The 24187-nt window shown below is 48.5% G+C and overlaps 8 protein-coding genes across 8 annotated transcripts; 2 read left to right on the top strand and 6 right to left on the bottom strand.

Annotated features, from left to right (window-relative positions):
* Window positions 1–542: 542 nt before the first annotated feature.
* On the bottom strand, window positions 543–3099 carry TRUGW13939_03901 (uncharacterized protein; the record flags this gene model as incomplete). The annotated part of the gene is made up of 4 exons (XM_035487079.1): window positions 543–970; window positions 1032–2641; window positions 2702–2788; window positions 2852–3099. The coding sequence occupies 4 exons, from the start codon at window positions 3097–3099 to the stop codon at window positions 543–545; spliced, it is 2373 nt and encodes a 790-aa protein (XP_035342972.1).
* A 1147-nt stretch (window positions 3100–4246) lies between these two features.
* Window positions 4247–5627, bottom strand: TRUGW13939_03900 (uncharacterized protein; the record flags this gene model as incomplete). The annotated part of the gene is made up of 4 exons (XM_035487078.1): window positions 4247–4535; window positions 4593–5247; window positions 5310–5460; window positions 5526–5627. The coding sequence occupies 4 exons, from the start codon at window positions 5625–5627 to the stop codon at window positions 4247–4249; spliced, it is 1197 nt and encodes a 398-aa protein (XP_035342971.1).
* Window positions 5628–6233: 606 nt separating this feature from the next.
* Window positions 6234–7801, bottom strand: TRUGW13939_03899 (uncharacterized protein; the record flags this gene model as incomplete). The annotated part of the gene is made up of 6 exons (XM_035487077.1): window positions 6234–6252; window positions 6315–6978; window positions 7037–7323; window positions 7383–7481; window positions 7548–7589; window positions 7644–7801. 6 exons carry the CDS (start codon window positions 7799–7801, stop codon window positions 6234–6236), a joined length of 1269 nt encoding a protein of 422 aa, XP_035342970.1.
* Window positions 7802–9130: 1329 nt separating this feature from the next.
* TRUGW13939_03898 (uncharacterized protein) lies at window positions 9131–13274 on the top strand (the record flags this gene model as incomplete). Its single annotated transcript, XM_035487076.1, has 3 exons — window positions 9131–9312; window positions 9766–9998; window positions 10276–13274. 3 exons carry the CDS (start codon window positions 9131–9133, stop codon window positions 13272–13274), a joined length of 3414 nt encoding a protein of 1137 aa, XP_035342969.1.
* Window positions 13275–14094: 820 nt separating this feature from the next.
* Window positions 14095–14884, bottom strand: TRUGW13939_03897 (uncharacterized protein; the record flags this gene model as incomplete). The annotated part of the gene is made up of 3 exons (XM_035487075.1): window positions 14095–14145; window positions 14218–14672; window positions 14737–14884. 3 exons carry the CDS (start codon window positions 14882–14884, stop codon window positions 14095–14097), a joined length of 654 nt encoding a protein of 217 aa, XP_035342968.1.
* A 395-nt stretch (window positions 14885–15279) lies between these two features.
* TRUGW13939_03896 (uncharacterized protein) lies at window positions 15280–16670 on the top strand (the record flags this gene model as incomplete). Its single annotated transcript, XM_035487074.1, has 2 exons — window positions 15280–16424; window positions 16478–16670. Coding segments are annotated over 2 exons (1338 nt in total), but the record flags the coding sequence as incomplete, so codon positions are not given.
* A 509-nt stretch (window positions 16671–17179) lies between these two features.
* On the bottom strand, window positions 17180–17927 carry TRUGW13939_03895 (uncharacterized protein; the record flags this gene model as incomplete). The annotated part of the gene is made up of 2 exons (XM_035487073.1): window positions 17180–17797; window positions 17856–17927. The coding sequence occupies 2 exons, from the start codon at window positions 17925–17927 to the stop codon at window positions 17180–17182; spliced, it is 690 nt and encodes a 229-aa protein (XP_035342966.1).
* A 1207-nt stretch (window positions 17928–19134) lies between these two features.
* On the bottom strand, window positions 19135–23992 carry TRUGW13939_03894 (uncharacterized protein; the record flags this gene model as incomplete). The annotated part of the gene is made up of 18 exons (XM_035487072.1): window positions 19135–19161; window positions 19213–19768; window positions 19822–19858; window positions 19918–19957; window positions 20007–20209; window positions 20272–20337; window positions 20393–20442; window positions 20503–21032; window positions 21101–21273; window positions 21330–21903; window positions 21961–22200; window positions 22286–22643; window positions 22708–22785; window positions 22838–22856; window positions 22917–23421; window positions 23644–23702; window positions 23772–23877; window positions 23930–23992. The coding sequence occupies 18 exons, from the start codon at window positions 23990–23992 to the stop codon at window positions 19135–19137; spliced, it is 3684 nt and encodes a 1227-aa protein (XP_035342965.1).
* Window positions 23993–24187: the final 195 nt, after the last annotated feature.

Here is a 24187-nt window from a genome sequence, read left to right as displayed (position 1 = left end):
AGGATTACCTCGACAAGGGTACACCACCCCCTCTTCCCCCTTTTCCTCTTGCTCATGAATAAATTGGCTAATAATCTGCTACAGCCCTCGACACCGCCGAGAAGAAGTTTGGCGGCGGCAAGCTCGATCCCACCAAGTTGCGTAGCACCAACGAGAAAGTCACCGATGCTGCGCGCGGAATGTTTGAGAAGGCTACTGGGTAAGTTTCTTTCTCTCTCTCTCTTTCATCACACGATAAAGTAAGAATAGAAGCTAATGTCGATTGTAGAAAGAGTATCCCGGACAAGTTCTCGAATTAGGGCTGGGTTTTAATGTTGACAAATATCAGTTATAATGTTATAAATCAATCAAGTTATACATGTAGTACTACTACGGAGTAAATACAATCATGATAATATTGACTACACAAGTAGCAGTACAGTACAGTCTCTGAAAAGTAAATACCAAAAGAAATAAGAAACAAAAAAAATAAACATGCCCCCCGCCAATACTACATGAGACTGCGCCTCGCTATGCAAATATCAATCAAATCAATAGACGTACTACTCATCGTAGTCCCCCTCAAACGCAGCCAGCATTTCGCGCTCCAGCTCGTCCTCATCGTCATCTGGGTTTTCCACAGTAGCCTGCTGCTCGGCGTCTTGACTCGCAGCCAAGTCTGCTGCTGCCTCTTCTTCATTGTCGTCGTCGTCGTCTTGACCAACAGCCTGTTTCAGCGTGCTCGGGCGGTTGGTCTTGATGCGGTGGGCTAAAGATGATGATACCGTTTCATCATCTTCAGAGTCAGTGCTGCCTCGTTTCCGTTTTCTGGACTCGACGGCTACAGATTCGGCTTCGCTAGTGGTGGTGTCGGCGTCGGATTCGCTCTCGTCGTCGTCGCTGCCCAGAAACTCTCGGAGCTCGTCGTGCACGGCAGCCTGCTCGTCGACATCGTAGCCGATTGCTGAGTATTCGGACGATTTGAGCATGTCTTTTGGCGTGTTAGTATCAATTTTACTTTTAAAAATTTAAAATATAGGGTGTGTGCTTACCCTCGTCATCTGTAAATGTCATCCCACCATCCTCCGACGAAGACAGCCACGAATCATCAATCTTTGAGCCCGGAGAGCTACCCAGAATAGGATCTCCGCGGTCCTCTGGATGCACTGGAACTAGATACGGCTCCTCGTCTAGCCGTTTCCACTGGACTAGGCTGTCCACAAGCCACTGGGTAGTGACGATTTTGACCTTGGGATATCGTGTAGCCTCACGGACCTTGGCCGTGCGGTTCCGTCCAGCCACCAAGTGCGTGGTCCTCGACCCGATACGCGACGAAATGGCTACTCCAAAACTCTTGGACCATAGAGAAATGTCGGCGTTTTGCAGGTCCGTGTTGATCGGGAGCACGCCGGAAAACACCACGACAACGCCTCCCAGCACCTTGCGTTTGATCTGTGGCATGACGCTTTTGATATCGGGAAGTACCCTCAAATCAACATCTCGGTCCCGAGATATTCGGTCGCCCCTGAGAACAGAGACCCTCCCTCCAACAGCCTTGTTGCGCCGCCGGTCATACTCTTCAAAGAATTCCTGATGCACCCGTTCTAGCCTATCTTGAAGGTGGAACAGTTCTGTGTCGCGGTCCTCGAGCAGATGATGTTTCGGGCGATTTGACTCTTGAGAGTCCTCCATACTCGACATTGACGACTCGCTTTCGGCGCCTGCTTGCGAATCTGAAGAAGCGTCCTCTTCCGCGTCGAGTTCCTTTTGCTTTTGGAGAAGAGGCCGGTCTTCGACCTGGTGCATAATCGTTTCCTCCTGTAGCGTCGTTTGCTCCTGGAGCATCATTGGGTTATCCCCGCCGCCCATGGTCACGAGCTGTTCGAGCGCCGACACCTCACTGTCCTTGGCCTGCGTTGATCCATTGACATGATGTTCTGCTGTTGCGACCGGCGCGGGCTTTTCGCGTTTTGCTTTTAATGCGGCGGGGCCTTTTCCTGGCGTCATATCTTGCTTTTTTGGTAAGAAGCTCGAGTTGATGTCTCCAATGCCAACAAAAAAGTCGTACGGTGACACTTTGATCAGATTGGGGTTCCATTTCCAAACGTCGCCTCGGTCATCAATAATCACAACCATCTTGGTGTCGACGGGGAAGAGACGCTGCAGGTTTTTGGCTGTAAGACTGCCGCTCTCATCGCGGCTGAGGATTCGGTCGCCAAAAAGTTTTCGTTCAGGGTCGATGATATTCGCAATGTTTTGTGCATATGCTCTCGTTCCCATGGTGTATATGTGCAGTTCGTATATTTCGGCAATATTCTGTAGAAAGCTCTCCAGCCCCGGGCGAAGCTTGATGTAATACCAGCACCCTCGCATGCCGGGGCCATCGTCGGTCAGCTGGAAAGCGCGGACGTCTTTGACGGCGTCGTGGTTTGGATTGTCTTGGTCTTCTTTCCATTCCCCAACTGTCGGGTCCACGGTGGCGTGAATGATGGTCTGGTCGAGATCGACCACCAGCGATAAGCGCCTCGAAGCCAGGAGCCGACGTTTCGCATCCTCCTCCACCCGTGTTGCTTCCCTCTGACTGACTGTCAACGCGGTGTTGTCGTGAGTCATCTGAATCGGCGCACGCATCGAGTCCATAACATCTGTATTGTAGGTTGCGCTGCACGTCGTTAGTTATTGACGAGAAGAATGAGACCAAAAGAACAAAAAAAAAACCTACGCAGTCATATCTTTGCCACATTCTGCGCACATTCCCCCAAACTGTACCTCGTGAGCGCATGGCTCATCGATTTCGAGCACATTTACCCTAACTCACAACATTAGACCACCCAAGTTTCTTTGTCTATGGGGGAGAAAAAAAAATACTCACGGCTCATCGATGACATCTCCCTTGGAAACCTTCCACGCGACCACCTCCCCATCGACACTCGACTCAAACTTGATAGGGAACTCGCGCTCGACCTGAACGTCATTGCCGAGTCCATCGCCCTCGATCACAGTGGTCTTGTAGACATACCAAAAGAGATAATCTCCCCGCTCAACCGTATCGCCCGGTCGCTTGAGCAGCGATGTCACGGTGATGGGGTAGTGTAGCGACGGCGGCAGTTGCAGAAGCATTCCTCTTCACCTCGGGGGTTGTCGACTTTTGTTTTGTTCGTATTTGTTCGTTCGTTCGTTCGTATGTGTTTGTTTTTATGGAAAATGGCTCTGTTTTGTTTTCGATAGATGAATGTATGTTACTGGGCCATGGCCTCAGGGTTCTCAAATAAGAAGAAGAGGAAAATTCCAAAAGTCAAGAGTCGTGGTCGGTCAGATGGATGTTGTAGCCTAGTTCTCAAAGGCTTGCCACGAGGCTGATAGCTAGCTGGTGATGATGATTACCCCCCTCCTCCAGCGCGCACAAAAGAAACAGATATAGATATGTAACCACGAGCACCGCGGGAGTAAGAGTAATCCGATCAACGAGAGCGAAAACAGGTGTGCGTGTGTGTGTGAAGCAGCGCGCTATCGAGTCCCTCGTGCGCGCGTGGGCTTGTCTGGTCGTAACTCGTCTCCGTTTGTCTTGTCGCGATGAAATAAAGAGAACCTTTAGTGACCGATTCCAGATTGCAAAAAACAGTTATGGCGAGTCTGACTTTGTAGAAATTGACGTGGAAAAGCTGGACGAGGTTTAAGTAGAAAAATGGTCCATTCGAAGCTTCGAAAAGGCAAGTTTCATAGGTTCGTGGGCACTAAACTGACTCGGCTTGGGGCAGGTTGACAGGTTGAGGTAATCCCGCTGTGTTAGCGCGGAACCAGTGGAGACCTCTGTGGCTGCCGGCAACAAGCAACAAAGGGCCTGGCCACCGCAGGTTGTGCATGCGACATGCACAAATATACAGGTTGCTGGTTGCGTATGATATGCTTTGCATTAATTTTAGAAAGGACAAAGAAGTTTATCGAGTTAAAATGCTCTCATCTCAGCTCTTTGTTTGCCACTCGCTAGATCTATAGCATACAACCTTTGAACTCAACATTTGAACATCATTATCTACGCATGCCTAGAGTAAACTTGTCATGTACATATAGTGCATTGCAGCGATTAATCATAACGCAGATTCTACATAGTAGGCAACAATTTCAAAAACACGAGGAAAAGGGAGACAAAGCACAATCTTGTCCTCCGCAAGCTGTCGGCTATGTCCAAAGACAATATCAACCCCCATCCAAATGGCAACTTCTCTAGTCTAAACCGTTCCCGACAAAGACTTCTTCTCCCCAACACTTACTTGGCCTTGGCAAGACCAACCTCGCCGTTGCCCAGGTCGTAGACGCTGTACCACTTGCGCAGGAAAGCGTCACCGAGGATAGCGAGAGGACCAACGGGCTCGGGGAAGTCCATGCCCATGAAGGCGCTGATGCAGGAGCCCTGCACCTCTAGAATGTAGTCGAAAGCTGTGATGGAGAAGTCGTGGCCGCTCAAGGTAACGGTCAGGTCGGGGAGAGAGTCACGAACGGCGCAGTCGACGGTGTATTGGCCGTTCCACGACTTCTTAGCGCCAATCTCCTTGTTACTATTTTGGTATTAGCCATCAAACCGTATGCGATAGATAGAATGTCATGAAACTTACAGGAGCTCGGCAAGAGTAGAAGGCAGAGCAATCAGAGAAGTACCGGTATCCAGGATGACACCGGTGTTGTCAAGCTCAGCAACGCTGTCGCCAAATGCAATGGCGTCAAAGTCGACCTCCCAGTAGGCCTTGCGGCGGAGAGGGATCTTGACAAGCTCGCCGGTATAGTGGCTCTTGTCAATACCACCAAAGGTAGCCTCCGAGTCATCACCTTCCTTGCTGGAGTCGCCCAGGTAAAAGGCAAACACGGGCTCGTCAAGAGACTTCTGGTTCAACAGGTTGTAGAACGGAGGCACAATCTTGTTAACAGAGATGGTGTCGAAACCGAGACCTAGGATACCGTCGAAGCGGCCAAAGGCGAAAGCCAGGCCAGGCTCGCTGGTGGCTTCGGCAAAGTCTTGGTCCTTGATTTCGAGATCGCCGATGGTGACAACATCGTGCGAAACAAAGCCCTCCAGGCTGCCAGAGCCGTATTGGATGGCGAACTCACTGCCGTTCTTCTTGAACGTCGATGAGGCCGACGAGTCGTACTTGCTGTGCAAATAACAAGCGATCGAGCTGCAAGACGACGATGGAACCCACAAGTTCGAGCTACCAGTGTCCAGGACGACCTTGAAGGTCTGGGGGGGTGTGCCGATGGTGATCTCAGAGTAGTCTGCAGACACACGTTAGAAAGAAAACGAAACACGTTCCCGAGATAAGATATCAAAAACATACACTGAGCGTTCAGGAAGTTGTCGACTAGCACGTCGTGGCCGGCTTCGGGTTTGATGGATGTGTCTTGGAACTGATCCTCGGGCTGGGACGGACGGAAGCCCATGTATTTCTGGCCCAACGACTGCACGTGGTCGTTCAAGCTACGCTTATCCTGTAACCATCCCGATGATTAGCGCACGGAAACACAACAATGCAAGAGAGAAATGGCACGCATACAAATTGTTCACTAAGGGGGACCTTGTCCAGCTTGAGCTTATGCACCTTGGCGGCGGCAGAGCCCAGCAGCGCAGCGGCTGCGACCACGGCGGTTGTCTTCATGATGGACCGAGCCGGGGATGGTGGAATATATATGAATCAGGGATTGACAAACAGCGACGAAGGACAGGGGGGGTGTGTAAACGACAGGTTTGATGGAGGATTGTTGTTTTGAATGATAAGGAAGAGAACGAAAGAGGAGAGGTGAGAGAGAGGAGCGAGGAGTACGTCTGGATGCAGCTTACGAGACTAGGCTAATCTTGTTTGGGGGGAGACGATGACGACGGTGGGAAAAAGCGGGGCGGGCCATTGTCTATTGGGCGGAGCAGAATGGAGCGCTTCCCGATTCGGGCGGGACGGTGGCTGGGCAATAACATGCGTCTCGTGACTTGATACGCTAGTCCACTGCCGAGCGGCCCCACTGCCTCTCATCTGACGTTGATACTGGATGCTGCTGCTGGTGCCTGGCGGCTTAGTAACTACGAACTACTGATGACCTGGTCACGAAGCCGATCGACGGAGCTACGTACTCTGATCTACTCCGCTTTCAAGAATGCGTATATATTGTTGTACATGATCTGGCCGGTAGCTCTACGTACGGTGTATACTGCGGAATCCGTGCCCATTACAAATCAATATCTCCCACGTGATACTCCCCATAGTCCTCCTCTACCGGTAGAAGTCGAACCTGCAGAGAAAGGTAAGTCAGTAAGTGTAATCATATACGAATCAGATGTGGGAGGAACGTACTTGTCGGATTCCTGGCTGCTCTTGACTTGGCTGGAGTAGGCATCCTCCAGGTCAGACTGGATGATGTTGTAGCGGTTCTTGCGGACGGCACGCAGACCAGCTTCTTGCATGATCGCGGCAATCACAGCTCCAGAGAGAGGCTCATTGCGCACAATCAGCGAGTCCAAGTCCACTTCGGGCGACAGCGACATCTTCGACGCGATGGTAGAGAAAATGAGCCGGCGCTCACGACGATCGCGCAGGGATGGAAACTCGATCTTCCGGTCGAGACGTCCAGGACGCAGCAAAGCAGGATCTAACGTATCCGCTCGGTTGGTGGCCATGATCACTTTGACGTTGCTCCCCTGATCGAATCCATCCATCTGGTTGAGAAGTTCCAACAGAATACGCTGAACCTCACGGTCAGCACCTGTTTGGGCGTCAAAACGCTTGGTGGCGATTGCGTCGATCTCGTCAATGAAGATGATGGCGGGCGAGTTTTCTCGTGCCATCCGAAACACGTCTCGGACCATTCGGGGGCCCTCTCCGAGATACTTCTGCACGAATTCCGAACCGACAACGCGGATGAAGTTGGCGGTGGTACTGTTCGCAACGGCCTTCACCAGCATCGTCTTTCCAGTACCCGGAGGTCCGTAGAGCAAGACACCGCGAGGAGGATCAATACCTAAAAAGCTGCTGTTAGGGACAGAAGCGACCATTATAGTAGTTTGTAGGCGACCAACCGATTTGTTGATAGAGATCGGAATGCGTCAAAGGCAGTTCCACGGCCTCTCGGATTTCCTGCTTCTGCATATCCAAGCCACCGACATCAGCGTACGTCACATCCGGCTTCTCATTTGCACCAAGCATGGCAATAGACGAGTCTGCCTCTGGGGGGAGAATATCGACGAGCGAGTTGGAGTGTCGGTGGAGCGCAACGGACGAGGACGGCTTCAGTTTCTCTCGGTCAAGGGTAGAAAGAATTCGGACAACATAATTCGAGCCGGTTGACGACTGTACGATTCCAGTACTTCAATAACAAAAAAATATCAGCGACAATCCGTTATTTGTAGGAAGGGAACGCAATACTTTTGATCTATAGCTTCCATGAACTGGCCGATCACTAGCGGAACACTCTGTATCCGTTTGATCTCCTCTTGAGCTCGCACCAGCTCTCTCTTTAAACTCCTGCATAATTTCCACAGTATTAGTGACTTGACCATAGTTAATCAGAAATAGATGGAAGATGCCTACCTTTGCTCATCTTTGATGTACTCTTCTTGAAGATGGATGTACCTAGGTGACGGATCCAGTCAGCAACGAAGAGAGATACGAAGCTTGTAAACGCACTCTAAATGTCTCTGCAGGCGCTTGAGAGTGGCATATTCGTCACCGCTGTCGGTGCCAGTTCCCTCCAGCGAGTCGATGATGGGCACCGAGTCCGTGGGAGCTGGGCGCTTGTGAGGCGCCACGCTGTTCGCCGGGTTCTCGACGGCAACGTCAGCCATGATTGACAGCAATTCAAATTTAAAAACCGAGAATTATCCAAACTCTGCCGATAATATTTTCGAAGGAGGTTGAGGGGTAAAGAGGACGGGATGGCGGTGGAGGCGGACGAGTGGTAAGCGTGATGGTGAAGTGAAGCTTCTTGGATGTCGGCAGGAGCTATCTCGGAGAGGTCACGTGATACGGCTGTGGGTCCTGGGCCAATAGCTGCAGAAGCACCACACAGCAAGTACAGCGCTCACTGTAATAGTTAATGGTGGGTTAAAAAGCCGCCAGTATGATTACATTATTGTCCCGTTTTTCAAGATAGTCAGATCCAGCAACAGTGCTTTCATTTCACGATCGATTGCAGGCTTTGTTTGCCGCAGAAGCAATCTCAAACTTGATCAATGATGCTCACTCAAAATCCCCTATCCTAGCATGAGACATGGTCGTAAGTTTGTAAGTTGTAACCCTTTATTTAATTAGTACTTACGTAGAACAATAACTAACAATGATCGGCTATTCAAAGGGATCGAGTGGAATTCCACGGAGACTTTACTGACGGTCGACCTGGGGCGGGTGGGCCAGTCTTTCCCTACTAAGGTGGGACAAGCACTCAGGCCGTGACACTCTTTTTCGCATTGGAGGCCTCGGAGGGCAGTCAAAGTTGCAGGGGATTGTAATATTATTACTGGGGGTAATAATAAAGGATGACGGTACATGGACTTAGTGTTAATGAAAGGAGTATGTCGTGGTGTAAGTGTAAGTACCAGTAAATTACAGTAGTGATCAGGCTAGCACATGGCCATGGATCGCCCCGGAGATCATATATATAGGTCAGATACGCCCCTCGTCCTATCTTTTGCTTTACTGTTAATTTTTTTTTACCCTCTTTCATTCTTTTTGACCCTCGCCCTAGCCATCTCTTTCTCTCACACAGATCTTTTTCCGATCGGGTCTTCCATATGCGAATTGGCTAGTGTCATTCCAGATGTTTGTCCGATAACTAATAGTACTTTGCTTCTGACAATGTTGTGCTACTCTACCGTTTTTGGGGCAAGACCACTACGTCCAAGGCCATTATCGTGAGAAATATGGTGAGTTCCGCGAGCAATAAGTGAAGGCATCAGGCAGCGAGCGGCACTGGCCATGATCATGACATGACCTTCTTGTGTCGGGCAGAGCAGCAGCCAGCAAGAAGTCATGCAGTCGACAGAACGCCATGGCCCCACTTCGCGCATTTCTATTGGCTGGCAGCGAGACAGGGACCCGACGTCCCAGAATAGCTAGCGCGCCAAGCCGTGGCGGCCGCTCATTGGCTGGTCGCGCATCGCCCGGCGCTAAACCCGATGCGGGGCATTCTGAATCCCCTGCAGGGCCGGCCGTCCGCCATCCTTCTCTTTGATGCTCCCTTCTCGCCAGCCTTGAACACCGACCCGGACTGTCCCATCGTCTCGCGATTCGATTTGTCCCCCCCTCGTGCATCTCATTATTGCTTCCCCGCTCGGTTGCTCGCCCTCCCTAGCCTACGGTACGTACATACATAGTACAGCCCTGCAGGAACGCCAGCCGCCAGCCTCTTGCGACCGTCGAGTGTCTCCCAAACGCCTCCACTTCTGTCTGCCCTGGCCCAAAAGAGCCTCTCTCCATACTAGCCTGTTAGCTGCTAGGTACGTAACTATTTCACCTCTCTTTCTTGTTTGATCCTGCTCCGCCCGGGGGAAGATTCCCCGTTTGACGTGACTCGTTCTCGCCGTCCCAACCGATGATTTCTTGACCCGCCACGCACTGGCCCGTTGGTCCATCAGCAGCCCAGCACAAGCATTTTTGATTATTATTACCTTTGCGGAGTCGCCCGAGTTACGATTACATCCGATGTAAAGCGATTGTTTTGTTTGTTTTTTTAATCAAAAATTACTGTTGTTGTTTTTTGTTCTTGAGCCGAGTCGTCTGCTCCAGATGCTCACTGTGCAGCAGGCAATAGCCGCTTTCCGGCCGGTCGCGCCTTCCTTCTTCTGGCGCCCCCTCTCTTCGCACTTTCGCAGCCTGCTGAGCGCCCCGGTCCCGTGACCGCGCCCTCCATTTCCGTCGTTTCGCAACTTTTGTCGCCAGGCTTGTCGCTCACTCACACCGCAAGCGCTATTTTCGGAATCCCCGACCTCAACCACCTCCTCTTGTTCGCATCACGTCACCATAGCTACCCAACCTTGTCGGTATGTATCTCCCACCTTCCGTTCAATGTATGATTGTAATTCATTGTTGTCGCATTGATACCTCCTCCCCGTGAAAGCGTGTTGTTAGCACTGCCCCCAATCCCGCCCAGTTCCTCTTCCTCCCTTTGACGCGTCGAACCCTCTTTTTTCTTCCCCGAGGCGTGACATCACCCAAGCTTCCATCCGAAATATTTGAGGACAATGCCAATTAGTTTGGCGCGCCGTTGATCGTTGCACGTGTTTCTTGTTGATGCCTTGCTGATCGTCTTAACTTGTAACAGATGGGTTGGTCGATCTACACGACATGAATGCGTGGCTAACTGATGCCTCGAACATCCCCAACCATGACAACGGGGCCTTTAACGCGACCATCGATCCATCGATGGCTTTCTTGAACCCATCGCAGACACAGCAGGACCCCAGTCAATTCCAGCGCATGTTCCAAAATGGCGTCCCGCGCAATGTGTCGCCCGGCTTTCACAACCTGAACCAAGTGATCCCGTCGAAACGACCGAGACCGGAAGATGGCATGTCAATGTCCCCAAGACAAGCGCCAGGCGGTCTGCCGGTCTCGCGTTCCCAAACGCCTCAGGTCCCCTTTGCTGGCTACCAAGGCGCCGCCAATGGCAACCCTCAGTTTGCAGCCTACCAACAACATCTTCAACAACAAAGAGCAGCCGCCGTGAATACGACACAATCGCCATTACAGGATTTTGACCAGCATGGCGTCCAGCGCGTGCAGACTGCTTCTCCTAGCCCGTTCTCTCCCGCAGGCGCTCAGGTTGGAAACCAGATCTCGCCGCCCCAGTCAGACCAGGGAAGCCGTGTAAACACTCCACAGAACAATACATTCATGTCCAACCAAGGCTATCCTCAAGGCATGGCCCCTCAGTTCTCGCCAGCTATGACTTCCAACGCATCATCCGCTTCAATGCAGGCTCACTTGGGCAACATGCCACAAGGGTATTCAGCGCAAGCCATGGCTGCTCAGAACCAGCGTCTCTATCAAATGCAACTACAAAACCAAGCCCGTCAAATGCAAGCTGGTAATCCCGCAATGGCAGGCCGTCCTACCGGTGCCATGAACCCAATGGCCAATCCTCAAATGGCTGCTTTGCGGCAAATGCAACAGAACATGAACCAATCAAATATGCCCAAGCCGAGTAGTCCTGATGTATTCCTGAAGACTCTTCAGAAGTTCATGCTAGCTCGCAATCAGCCGTTGGATCTGACGCCCCATGTCAGTGGTCGCCCAGTGCACTTGATGCAATTGTATGCCTCTGTTATGAAAATGGGCGGATTTAAAAAGATTACTGCCAGCAACATGTGGCCTGCTATTGCGCAATCCTTGCAATTTGCGCCCCAGCAGTACCCCAACGCTGCTTTAGAGATTCGGGATATCTATGCGAAGAACCTCGCGGGCTACGAGCAGGCTATAATAAATTCGCACCAGCAGAAGCAAATGGACAATATGCAACAGAACGCGCTTCAGCAGAGACAGTCTGGAGATGCGAATATGGCGCAATTTCAGCAATCGCCTATCAAACCCGGGCCTGAATTCGACCCCCAGAATCCCCAGCATTTCGCATCTTCCCCACAAGTTGGCGCTTCAATACCGAACAACATGCATCCTGGTGCAACCAATGGTCTTCAAACGCCACAGCAGCCTCGACAAGCTAAACAACCTCGTCCACCTCAGCAACCCCAACTTCCACATGCACAGAACCACCAGCGAACGAGTATTCCTCGGCAGCCCCAACCTGCTGATCCATCTCTACCACCGCAGGTTGCCCAACCGGGAACACCTGTGAAACCATCAGTCACTCCGACAACAAAATCTGCCACCGGACCGGAACAACCAGCTCCTCAACCCCTGAAAAAGCATATTGAAGATCCGTTCAAGGCCACCGTCTTGACCGATATTCCCAGGCATGGTCCTGTTGTTTTGGACGAAATCTATCAAATTGGAGAAGATATCTTGAGGTTAAAACCTAATGTCCCTGCTTTTGGAGAGTTGGGTGTCATTGACATATTCGCGTTGACGATGAGTATAAAATCGGGAATCAACGCTGAGATACGCGTGGCTTTGGATACTTTGACGACTATTTCTTCGGAGCCCGCAATCCCGATTCCTTTGGAAACCTGTGATGACCTCGTCGAAACATTGGTTGATTGTGCTGAAGAGCAACTCGATTTCCTTGTTGAAAATGCCGCCGAGGTCTCTGATGACATATGCTTGCCTGCCTACGAAGAAGTCATTCGCGGGTGTCGGGTTGAGATGACATCTCTTCTTGATGTTCCAGAATTTGGGAGTCTTGCTTATGAACTCGATCGTGCAGCTGACAGAATACTTTGCATCACTGCCATCATAAGGAATTTCTCTTTTGTTGAATCTAATTTTGGCATCTTAGGGAGTGCTCCGGTCGTGAAGATGTTGTCCAGCATCGTTCGTTATCTTGGCACCCGGAATATGATACTACGGACTCATCAGAATACCTTGGACTTTATGAAAGATGCTGTTACGTATCTCAGTAATGTGGCACATGCAGTTCATCTTCCTGGGAAAGAAGAAGCGCTCTATATGCTTCATTTTCTGCTATCGTTTGCGCCATTGCCAGCTCCCATTCTCACGCCAGAAGGGGTGGTGACGTTCACTCCGTACAACCCGACTGTTCATAAATACACACCGGCAGCCATCGATAGTCTTGCCAAGATTCTCGCCAGGGATGAGCCCAACCGAATGTACTACAAAGCCATTGTCAGCGGCGACGGCTCCCCTAGTCAGGCCGAACTGCTTACTCGTGCTTTTGCTTTGGCCATCTGCCCTATCCCAGACCAACCTCGAAAGCCGCTCGCTTTGGCAGATGCGCGCAAGGTATTCCTCATGCAGGGCCTGTTGGCAGCCGAGATTCTCACAGACCTTGCTGATGGAGCAACCTCACGATCGTGGCTACAGTCAGCGGACGGGTTCGCAGTTCATCTTTTGAGGCTATGTTGTTTGCTTAGCACGGAGCGTATGCCACCTTCCACCCATCGCCACCCATCACAACGCGGCCAGGTGGATATAGAAACACATGCCTATGCATCGATAATTAATAGAGGACTGTGCATTCTTCAAAAGTTGGCCGAGAAAGCGAAACAAGAAGATACTGCATCAGGCCGTCGCTTCCCCGTGAATATTTTACCAAAAAGAGAAAGTCTTCTGGGAGCCTTGTTGACGCCGACGCTAGATGCAGGTGTTGTGAGGCAGTTAATCGCATACGCTGGTCTTGGGGATTAAGAGTCGATAAAATACCATTCTGCATTTGGTTATGGATTTAACTTGGAAAGGGAGTTTGATGACTTTTTTCTTTTACATTGAACATTCTTATATACTTGTACCTTTACCTGTACTGTTATATTGAAAAATCGTTTCCTCGTTTCATATTTACGAACGAGGATGCTTTGCTTTGTTTTTTTTTTTGGTTTGGTTTCTGTTTTTGTTTTCAGCGCTTGAGATGATGACTTTACTTGACCATGTCCATATATAGTTACTTTACATTCAATTCTACTGTACATGATCAAGACCTGGGCCTTTTATTAATTTTCTACTCCTGTCTACTCAATCGTGTGGAACTGCACCTGAGAGAGAACGACAACAAGTTGAAATTAGAAAACCAAGACTCATTCATACATGTAGGTAGTTAATAATAATCCTTATTGAAATCGTCAAAAACGATATTAATAAAAAAAGGAACAAAGAGGTTTCAATCTTTGATATCCCACGTGCAGTAGCCCGTTCCATGACAAAAAAGAAAAAAGAAAAAAGAATAATAATAATAAGACAAAATTACATGGATGCATTCAAGAAAAGAGTACACGAAATGCATGGAGAAAAGAGAAAGAGAAAAAAAACGCCAGAGATGATCAGGACAAAGATATAAACCCATGGAGAGTTAAGGCCCGCGTATAGTGGCACGGATATTCGGGGGGAGTTGGCGAGTTAATTGTTGATAATGCGCTGTGTACAAGCTAGCTGTACAATTGGGAGGGAAATTTTTGGTTGTAAGAGGTGACATAGAGTGGGTGGCTTTTTTGAGATTTGGTTGTTGTTTTTTTTTTTAAAAGTTTCGCTCGGCGAGGAATTTTTCGATTTCGACTTTTTTCCAACCCTGATACAAAACAAAAATGGTTAGTTTTTTTTTTTTGGAAGAAAAGACAAGAAGTTTTGGTTGGAAACGTACCTTTACGATAATGTGACCATTAACAGGATTTATGGTTATCTCAGGGGTCTTTTTAGGTCGAGAACCTCGAGACGGAGTTTTTTCTACAGAGTCCAAACCCAGAGCTTTCGTCAAGTCGGATTTCAGAGCCTCGAGGTCGCCTTCGGTTTTCTGAAGCTTGGTCAATCGCTTGGTGCTGCCGGCTTTGGTCAACAGGTAGACCGGGAAATTGTTGGATGGTGTACGCCGCACAAAGTATGGGAGATTGGTGAGTTGGAGGGGCGGACTTTGCTGCTGCACTTGTGTTTCTTCATCATCGGTGGCAGGGTTTGTTTGTTTTCTGGTGGTGGTGTGCGTCGTCGAGGAGGCCGGAAACTTGCGGACAAGTTCTGCAAGGAAAGTCCGGGATTGTTGGATGGTGGGTAATGATTTAGGGGAGGATACGCTGAGATAGATGTGTTTGTTTTGTTCAGTGTCTGGTACTTTTGTCAATGACTGGCTTTTTTGTATATACAAGCTCGCGCGTAGGGAAATACTAACGGGTTTGGGTCCGTCGTTGTGGGCTGCACAGCAATGAAAATGCACGCACAGACTTAAAGGACGATGAAAGAGGCCCCTTCGATGTGACTGAGGACAGCTGGTGGCGCAAAGCCGATGGCATGGCCGAAGACTGCATCAACGAAGCCATTGCGAGAGCTCGTGTTTGTATTGTCGACAAGGCAGACCTCGTCTCTGCGATGGGCTGGAGCCCTCTATGCTCAGTAAAAGAGACTCGGACGATATAGTATTCTCACGCAGACAGAAACGATGACTCTCAGAGCAGAGACTGTGGGCAGAGATCGCGTGTGCTGCTTGCTGCTTGCTGCTGGGGTCAAGACTCAATTGGCTTTTCCCAGTTTTTCCCCGAGAGATCATGCGCCAACCGCGCTAGCGCCTATCCGGGCCTAGCGCGCCTACGCACATTTTCGGCACACTGACAAAAGATCCCCTCCTTCTTGGGCGATTCGATTTTCTTGTCTCGCCAACCCCTGCTGCCTCCTTTCCAGACAGCGCTTTGCGACCTGCCATCTTGCACCACCCAACATGGCGGACAACGCTCCTCCGTCTGCCGAGACCCTGCTCAAGGGCGCTGCTGCTCACCCTCCCAAGACCGCCGAGGAAATTGCCAAAGAACACGATCTGCTGCCCAAGTTGATTCCGTACCTCGACCGCCATCTCGTCTTCCCCCTCCTCGAATTCAGCAGCGGCCAGGATGATGAGAATGAAGAGGTTACGCGCGCCAAGTACGAGCTTCTCAAGCACACCAACATGACCGACTACGTCGCCAACCTGTGGCAAGAAATCAACAATTCCGACACAATTCCCGATGAGTTTGTCAAAAAGAGAGAGGAAGTTCTCACTAAACTGCAAAAATACGAGGAAGACAGCGAGAAGATCACGGAACTTTTGCAGGACGACGCCGTCGTGGGCAACCTTCGCAGCGACAAGGCCGCCAACTTGAAATTCCTTGAGGAGCAACACGGCGTTACGAATGAGATGGTCAACACCCTGTTCGACTACGGCCGATTCCAATACAGCTGCGGCAGCTATGGAAATGCTGCCGAGCTTCTGTACCAGTTCCGTGTCCTGTCGACCGACAACGACAAAGTTGCGTCGGCCACATGGGGAAAGTTTGCGTCGGAAATTCTGACCACTAGCTGGGACGCCGCCATGGAGGAGGTTCAAAAAGTCAAGGACTTGATTGAAACCCGCCTTTTCAACAACCCTCTCGGCCAATTGGAACACCGCACCTGGTTGATTCACTGGTCCCTCTTCCCTTATTTCAACCACGACGCCGCCCGCGACGTCCTGACCGACCTCTTCTTCTCACCAGCTTACATCAACACCATCCAAACAAACTGCCCGTGGATCCTCCGATACTTGGCTGCTGCCGTTATCACGAACCGGGGTCGTGCGCACAAGAACACGAGCGCCTACCAGAAACAGCTGAAAGACCTGATCCGCGTTGTTCGACAAGAAGGCTACGAGTACTCGGATCCTATCACCGGCTTTATCAAGGCTCTCTACGTTGACTTTGACTTCGAGGAGGCCCAGAAGAAACTGGGTGAGGCCGAAGATGTGCTCCGCAGCGATTTCTTCCTTGTCTCGGCAGCGGATGCCTTTGTTGATGCCGCCAGGCACCTGATCTCTGAGAGTTATTGCAAAATCCACCAGCGCATAGATATCAAGTGAGTATAATATGTCTGCAAACTGATTTCCCAGCGGACTAACATTGTGCTAGGGATCTGTCTACTCGTCTGGGCTTGGGCCAAGATGAAGGCGAGAAGTGGATTGTCAACCTCATCCGTGACACTCGGGTTGATGCGAAGATTGATTACAAAGCAGGCACAGTCGTCATGAACCACCCTCCTCAATCAGTGTACCAACAGGTCATTGAAAGGACCAAGGGGGCTTTCTTCAGAACTCAAGTCTTGAGGTAAGTTAACAATCTATCAGTGGATCAAAGCGTGTTTCTGACTGGTTATGTAGTGCGGCGGTAGCAAAATAAAATCGGCGGTGGTTTTTGCGAGATGGCAATTTCTCAAAATCAATAAACGGCTACGAGCGTCTATAATCTACCATTTACTACAAAGTGCAGGGCTTCAGGCATGAGGCAGGCGTTCAGGAGGTTCGAGTTTCTTCTTCTGTATTCTTTTCTTCTGGTATATCTATCACCTTTCCGGGCTTTGCAAGCTAGGAAAGATGGGGATTTGTTTTCCTGATACGCTGTTATTGTGATGAACTATTTTAAAAGCAGTAGTAGACCAAAGTGATGATGGATGATGTATGTTGACGTGGTTTATGAAGATACACTTACCTACAGACCTAGCATCGGGTCCAGAATTTTTGGCAAAAAGAAACACTCTCATGAGTAGAAATTAAAAAAAGTACAGAGCGAAATATCTTTTCTCTCTCTAGTAAACACTAAACATTGAGGCCCACTCTACCTTCTAAACCGCTCCATCTGCGCCACGACTTGGGGACGCTTCTCATCCCACTCATCCCAGACAATCGAGTAGATAGCCGTATGCCTCCCCGGCACTTCTCCAGTTGTCCCATTTCTCTTCTCAAGAGCATCCACAGGCAGCACCACCGCGCCGCCGGGGAACACTCGATCCCAGCGCGCAATTCCCTCAAGCTCAAAGCCCATACGCAACGCGATTTTCCGCGATGCCTCGTTTCCCGCATGACACTTCCATTCCACGCGACGCAATCCTAATCCACCGGCAGATGGCGGATCCAGCGTGTACTGCAGCAGCAAGCCGATCGCGTTGGTGGCGACGTGCGTGCGCTGCGATGCGGGGAAGATCATGACGCCTATCTCGGTGACGGCGTTGGTTGGGTTTGTCGCGTTGAGGCTGATTACGCCCGCATATTTCTGAGTCTCTGGTTGTGTGGCGGACTTGTTGATGATGGCGTATAGACAGGTGTCGGGCATTGGCTGGATGTATTTATTGTACAGCTCGTTCATAAAGTCGGCCTCGGATTTCATGACTGGGAGGATGAGATATGTCGAGATGTGCGGGATCGCTTCGACAAACTGGGCTGCATGCACGCTTGGCTGTGCATCAATATGTATTAGTTGGGTTGCTGCTATGGTATGTAAAATATATCCTTACGTCAAATATCTCGAGCGCAACTAGATCGTTTTCCAGGCGTCGCTGCTCATAATGGAATGGACCTTGGGCCATGGTGGATTGATTAACAGATATATGATTTTTCCTAGATAGCAACAAGGTACATGTAGTCAACAATGATTGGAGTTTATATGTAGGTACACATGCATGTAGTCGGAGTCTAGGGTACTTGTCAGCTTATGTAGGCGATTGATAATAATCCGCTATGCTGATTCTGGCTTGGTGGTGACTTCTCACCCACATCAATTGATGCAGCATTGGTCTTCGATTGTTAATATTGCATTCATGTTTGTTTTGATTTTTCTTTTAGTTGTCTATTACAAATTAGATCTTATAGATTGATAGCGGAAGTAATGGTTATAGAGCGACATCAGCTTTAAATGTTGCTGATGTTTGATAGTCAAAATATATAATGATATGGAAGTTATTGACGCCATGTAGTCAAACATAAGATCGGCCCAACCAACCAATATACTAACCAATAAGGTACGTTACAATAATTTAGCATCATAAAATAATCACTGTGACAGGAGATGAAGTAACATGTATGGTGGGCTGGTTTTTTTTGGGGAGGCGTTGTTGGTTAGGTGTATAAAAGCCATAATTGAGCCTGTCGGTCACTATATTTATCTGTCATCCAAGGGCTTCTCCCATTGTGGGTGGTTAAAATAACTATTCGACAACAACAGCTACCTCTCCCCTCTGATCTTTCTATAAACTGGTGTATATGATAAGTAGAAAGTACGTTGCAAGCGAATAAAGAGTGGAAAGCTGGGGGGACGTTATAAATAAATCTTGCCTATCTAAATACGTAGTAGGAATACATACATTAGCTCTCTCTTGTCGTCTTTGCGATTGTTTTTTTTGCCTTTTCTATGGGCGGGCAACATTCGTGGCCCGATCACCCACTCGTGACGCCCTGACCAGAATTGCCTAATCCGGAAATTTTTCTGTCCAGTCCGACCTTGCATTGCACTTGCAGTGCACTTTGCTTGTCCATGCTTATATTATAGACTTTCTAAAAATGTATCTAGTCAACCGTTGGCAGAAATGGTAGGCTTCAACTATTTTAATTAGTGGAATATACTATTCGAGGGGGCATATCGGACATGAATAGCCAAGTCAGTACATGAAAAACTGTAGGTGAGATTAAACTACAACATTGGAAAAATAAACAAACAAAAAATTATAATAATACACATTAAACTAGAAGTCTCTAAGTAATTTGATATGAGGGTAGCTTCATGAGAGTTGGAAAAAGCTACTTGAAAAGAGCTTGCGACTGGCACTATAACAATCGGTAAGCACATATGCAACACTGGAAAAGAAGAGAACTTACCATCTGATAATATATACCTCTCTTCTTCAATAACGAGGCATGCGTCCCTGTCTCGGCCACGCGGCCGTCACCGATCACAAAGATCACATCGGCATTCTGAACAGTGGCGAGCCGGTGTGCAACTACCACCATCGTGCGGCCTTGCCTGGTCCTCTCAAACACAGCCTGCACAGATTTTTCGGTTTCAGAATCAAGACTTGAAGTTGCTTCATCCAGCAGCAGCAACCTGGGTTTTCTGATCAGCGCTCGCGCAATGGCGACACGCTGCTTTTGGCCTCCCGATAGAGCAACTCCGCGAGGTCCGATCTTGGTGTCGTGCTTGTCCGGGAGTGAGGAAATAAATTCCTCGATTCCGGCATCGCGGCACACACGCTGCAGCACCTCATCCGAGGTTTTGGCCTCATCGACGCCTAAAAGAATATTTTCGCGGATGGTTCCGTCGAATAACAACGGCTCTTGTGCCACAAGGGACATGGAACCTCGGTAGCTGCTCAGATGGATATCTTTGATGTCAATACCATTGCAGAGGATTCTACCTTTCTGAACCTCGTAGAACCTATTTTTACATGTCAGAACCGATCGTTTCAAGCTTGGGCAATATAGACAAACCTTTCTATCAAAGAAATTATACTAGTCTTCCCACTTCCTTTAAAGAAATTTCATATTAGCAACACACGATTGCGACATGATGAGAGAGTTACTTACCAGAGGCGCCAACAATGGCGGCGAATTGGCCCCTGAAAATCTGATATACATTAGCATCCCATTGATCATGATCTCGCGCCCAGACTCACTGTAATGTTCAAGTCGTTTAATACTGGAACATCTCGAGTCGGATATTTGAACGAGATCCCCTTGAGCTCGATCTTCACGCCTTGGGATCGTTTTTTGCCTGCTTGTGAACCGCCAAATCGGGATATAGTCACGCTACTCTTGACATCTTCTTGAGGTCTCATACTCCGGATTCGGTTGGCAGCTGCGAAAGCTTGTGATATGCCTGCATACATGATAAGCAAGAGGTTGTCACATGTCGGCTTGATTCTGAGAGAATGCGCTTACTCGGACCAAAACTTAACGAGTGACCTGCGCTTGTACTGCCTTGCACAATGGCAAGATTCACAATTACTGATAATAGTATTAGCAGAATGCTTTTCAAATGAAGAGGAACCGGTGACCTTACGGTAATTGAATGGGGTATACTCGTAGCTGGCGAGAAGTCGTCCACCATACCTGTTGCGTTAATGAGCATTTGTGGTAATCAGCAACCAACAGATGGATCATGAAACCTACCATTGCACAAATGCCATACAAAGAAGAGCTATACTGTCACTCATTGCAAAAGTCCAGGTTGACAACAGCGCTTTGCGAAAAGCCTTTTTGGAGTGGTCCTGCAAGAGCGCTTCGTACTGACGACAGATTTCGGTTTCTAGAGTAAGCGACGAAACCGTACGAAAAGCATTGACGGACTCTGCAGCAAACTTTGAGCTTTCTGTAAAGACCTCATTGTTCATCTTTTCAAATTTGACTTCGTATCGCATGCGAAGATAGCCAGCGGCAAGAATAACCGGCATCGACGTACAAACGGTTACCAGAGTCAGCTTCCAGCCAAAATAGAGAGACAGCAAGATTGATCCAAAAACGTTGAAGATGGAAGTCAGTACCAGGGCCATGTTGAGACCAAGCAACTGTTGAAGCTGTGCTGGATCACTGGCTATGCGAACTATCAGACCCCCTACCGAATTGGATTCATCATCGTAGAACGATATAGGTTTTGATAGAATATTTCGAAAGTACTCTTGGCGGTAATCGGATAGGAAGTTCTGTGAATATTAGTATATATGTATACAATTCCTTTCTCTTTTTCTTCTTTTTTCATTCCGACACTCACAAATAACACAGTATTGGATGACCACCCTAAAATAAAGTGACTTCCTCCAGCACCAAAGCCCAAGAGAAGAAGCATAAGACACCACCAGTTGGTTTGGTCGCGTAAGTATTGGCCCCAGAGGTTGAATAAAGATATAGCATTTGCATACAGATATGCATGCAATGGGAACGATACTGGATAAAAACATAATTTAGTTCTGAGCGAAAGAAAGACCTGGGGCTAGACATACTACCGGCGCCCAACGCACCAAGGACCATCAGGGTGTACCACCACCATTGGTGCCTTTGCTCCCAAACAAATATCTTAAAGCTACCAGATGTCTCGGTGGCCGTGGAGATAGATTCTTTACCACTAGGAACTGTTCTGGGCCCCCTGGCTAGCTTCTTAGCTGGTGATAAATCCGCAACTCGACTACGGCGATGGAAGTTTTGCATCTGTGTTGAAAAATCGCCGTCCAGGGATAGACGTTGTGCATTTGCGAGACCCCAATATGGACCATTCTTATCGTTTAATAGTTCCTCGTGGGTCCCTTGCTGGACAAGCTTACCCTTCTTGATCACAATTATCTTGTCTGCTTTCTTGATAGTTGATAGGCGATGCGCAATTACGATTGTGGTTCGATTTCTGGATACCTTGTCTAAAGCATCTTGAACGATTCGTTCACTGCGGACGTCAATGGCGCTTGTCGCTTCGTCGAGAATCAAAATACTGGGTTGCTTCACAATGCTCCTCGCGATTGCCAACCGTTGACGCTGGCCACCACTAAGCTTCAACCCTGCATCACCAACAGTGGTATCATATCCCTACTGTACAGTCAGAACTCAGATTTTAGCCGGAGAAGAGAAGCTGGGCCCACAGACCTCTGGGAGCTGTGAAATGAATTCATCCGCAAATGCTTCCTCGCAGGCTCCATACACCAGCTTTTTTTTCTTCTGCGGAGAGGCATTTTCCCATTTGGTACCTATCAGACCATACTCAACGTTTTTGTATATCGTGTCGTTAAAAAGAAACGGCTCTTGTTGAACAAGCCCGATTTGTGATCTCCACCACCGGACATCGATATCATTTAGATTTCGGCCACCAACAGAGATGAATCCGGACTATGATACAATGTTAGAGACTCGCCTTTATATCAACTGATATATATATATATATATATTCTGATTCTCGGATGTTGTAACTCACACTGGTAACATAAGGCGAGTTGCCTACATCATACCATCGTTCGATCAATCCGACAATCGTGCTCTTTCCTGAACCCGATTCTCCAACGATGGCAGTCGTCTTCCCACGTGCAAATTCGACCGTCAAATTATTGAGGACTTGGACATCCGGCCTGGTGGGATACGTGAAATTGACTTTTTCAAACACAATGTCATCTTGGGCGGAAACCTCCGGGGCTTTTGCCCCTTTCATCTGAGGAACTGGAGCATCGATAATGGCAAAGAAAAGACTAGCTGCCTCAGCAGCGCGGGTGGCAGAAGAGATCGGTGTCGATATAGCTCCAAGAGAGAGAACGATCATCATGATAGCCGAGATTGCTCTTTCACACAGGCGCGTACGTTAGTATCAAGACTAGGTCCTGTAGAATGAAAGTCTTTACTTACATAACCACAGAGGTGACATTGGGTATCTTCAGCTGCATGTATAAATGAATTGCATACCAAAATGATAGAGCATAGGTTCTAAGTTCCCGTCAGTTTCAGTACTCTCTGCGCCGAGAACTTGTCAACATACGCATGGATAGCAAAGATTCCTAGGTTAAGAACATATCAGAAAATCTATCATCAGACATAATCGAAGTGACCAAACTTACCTGGTGAATGCTGAATTGCTGCTAAAGGAGACATTGCTAGACCCTTCTGTCGACATGTTTCCACCCATGCTGTATACCGTTTCACCATTTTCCCTTCTGCTCCGCATGCGGCTACCATTTTGATCGAACTAAAGGAATCGACGGCAACAGAAGCCGACATACCATCAGCCTGTTCTATCTCTTTCATAGACTTTGCTATAAGCGGAATTGTTAGTCTGTAGAAGACAACAATGGCCACTAGCCCGATGCTTGTCACTAGGGTTAAGTCTCGGTTGTAATGGAATGCTATAATGAGAGACGTCACAACCAACGTGATGCTCTGGATAAACATCGATAGTCTTTCTGAGATGCCAATCTGCAAGTTGTTTGCCGTGATGGTAATTATGGCAGCAGTTTGACCAGGAGGAAGGCTGTCAAAAAGAGCGATGGGTTGATCTAGAAGCGCCTTGATATAAGCCAGTCTCATGGCTGATGATATTCGAACACTTGTCGTGCGGAAACCCAGCTAAATTCTTGTTAGCTATCAAATTCTCCGCACTGGGGGAAAAAGGTAAAGGAACGGAAAGTGATTTACAGTTGCGACATAAGCAAGGCAAAGCCTCCAAAAAAATAAGTATACGAGATATGATCTGATATTTTAATCGTTAATTAGCCTCCATTTAGAATGTTCACGCAGGGAAACGCTGAAAGACTCATACACGGCTTTATTAATGGCACGGATAAACACCTCCTGCTTTGTGCTGGATGTTGACATGTAAAATTCGGTGAAGACGCCGGCCATCTGTGCTAGTGCGCTGTTAGAATGTGTTATGGGCATACCAACAAGATCAGTCAGCTTATTCCTAGTGAACTTACCAAACACAACATTCATAAGGGGGATGGTGACTCCCATGCATATTGACGCAGCCGTCGCAGCAAAGAGCAAGAGCCTGTCAGATTTGGTCGAATATGAAAAAATCCTCTACTCACCTGTCAGTGATCGATAGAGTTTCTATTAGTTCTTTGCCTCTTACAATAAAGTGAATTAATTGTATCTTGTAGTTATTGAACGCATTCTTGTTCCAGTCGAACACCATGTTTGCTGAAACCGAGTCTTCGGTTGTGTAATTTTTGGATGTGAGCTATAGTATTCGCAATTACCTGCCCACTCCAGTCCTTTTTGATTTTTTAAAAAAAAAAAAAAGGACAAGCCCGTACGTGGAGGACGGCTGATGGCAATAATTTTGAGACTCTGGCTATCACTGTGTGCCCTATGATTCATTTGATGCTCA

This window comes from Talaromyces rugulosus, chromosome II (assembly GCF_013368755.1).
Source record: "Talaromyces rugulosus chromosome II, complete sequence".
Lineage (NCBI taxonomy): Eukaryota > Fungi > Ascomycota > Eurotiomycetes > Eurotiales > Trichocomaceae > Talaromyces > Talaromyces rugulosus.
Note: the sequence above shows the minus strand (reverse complement) of the source record. Positions and strands in the feature narration are given on the sequence as shown.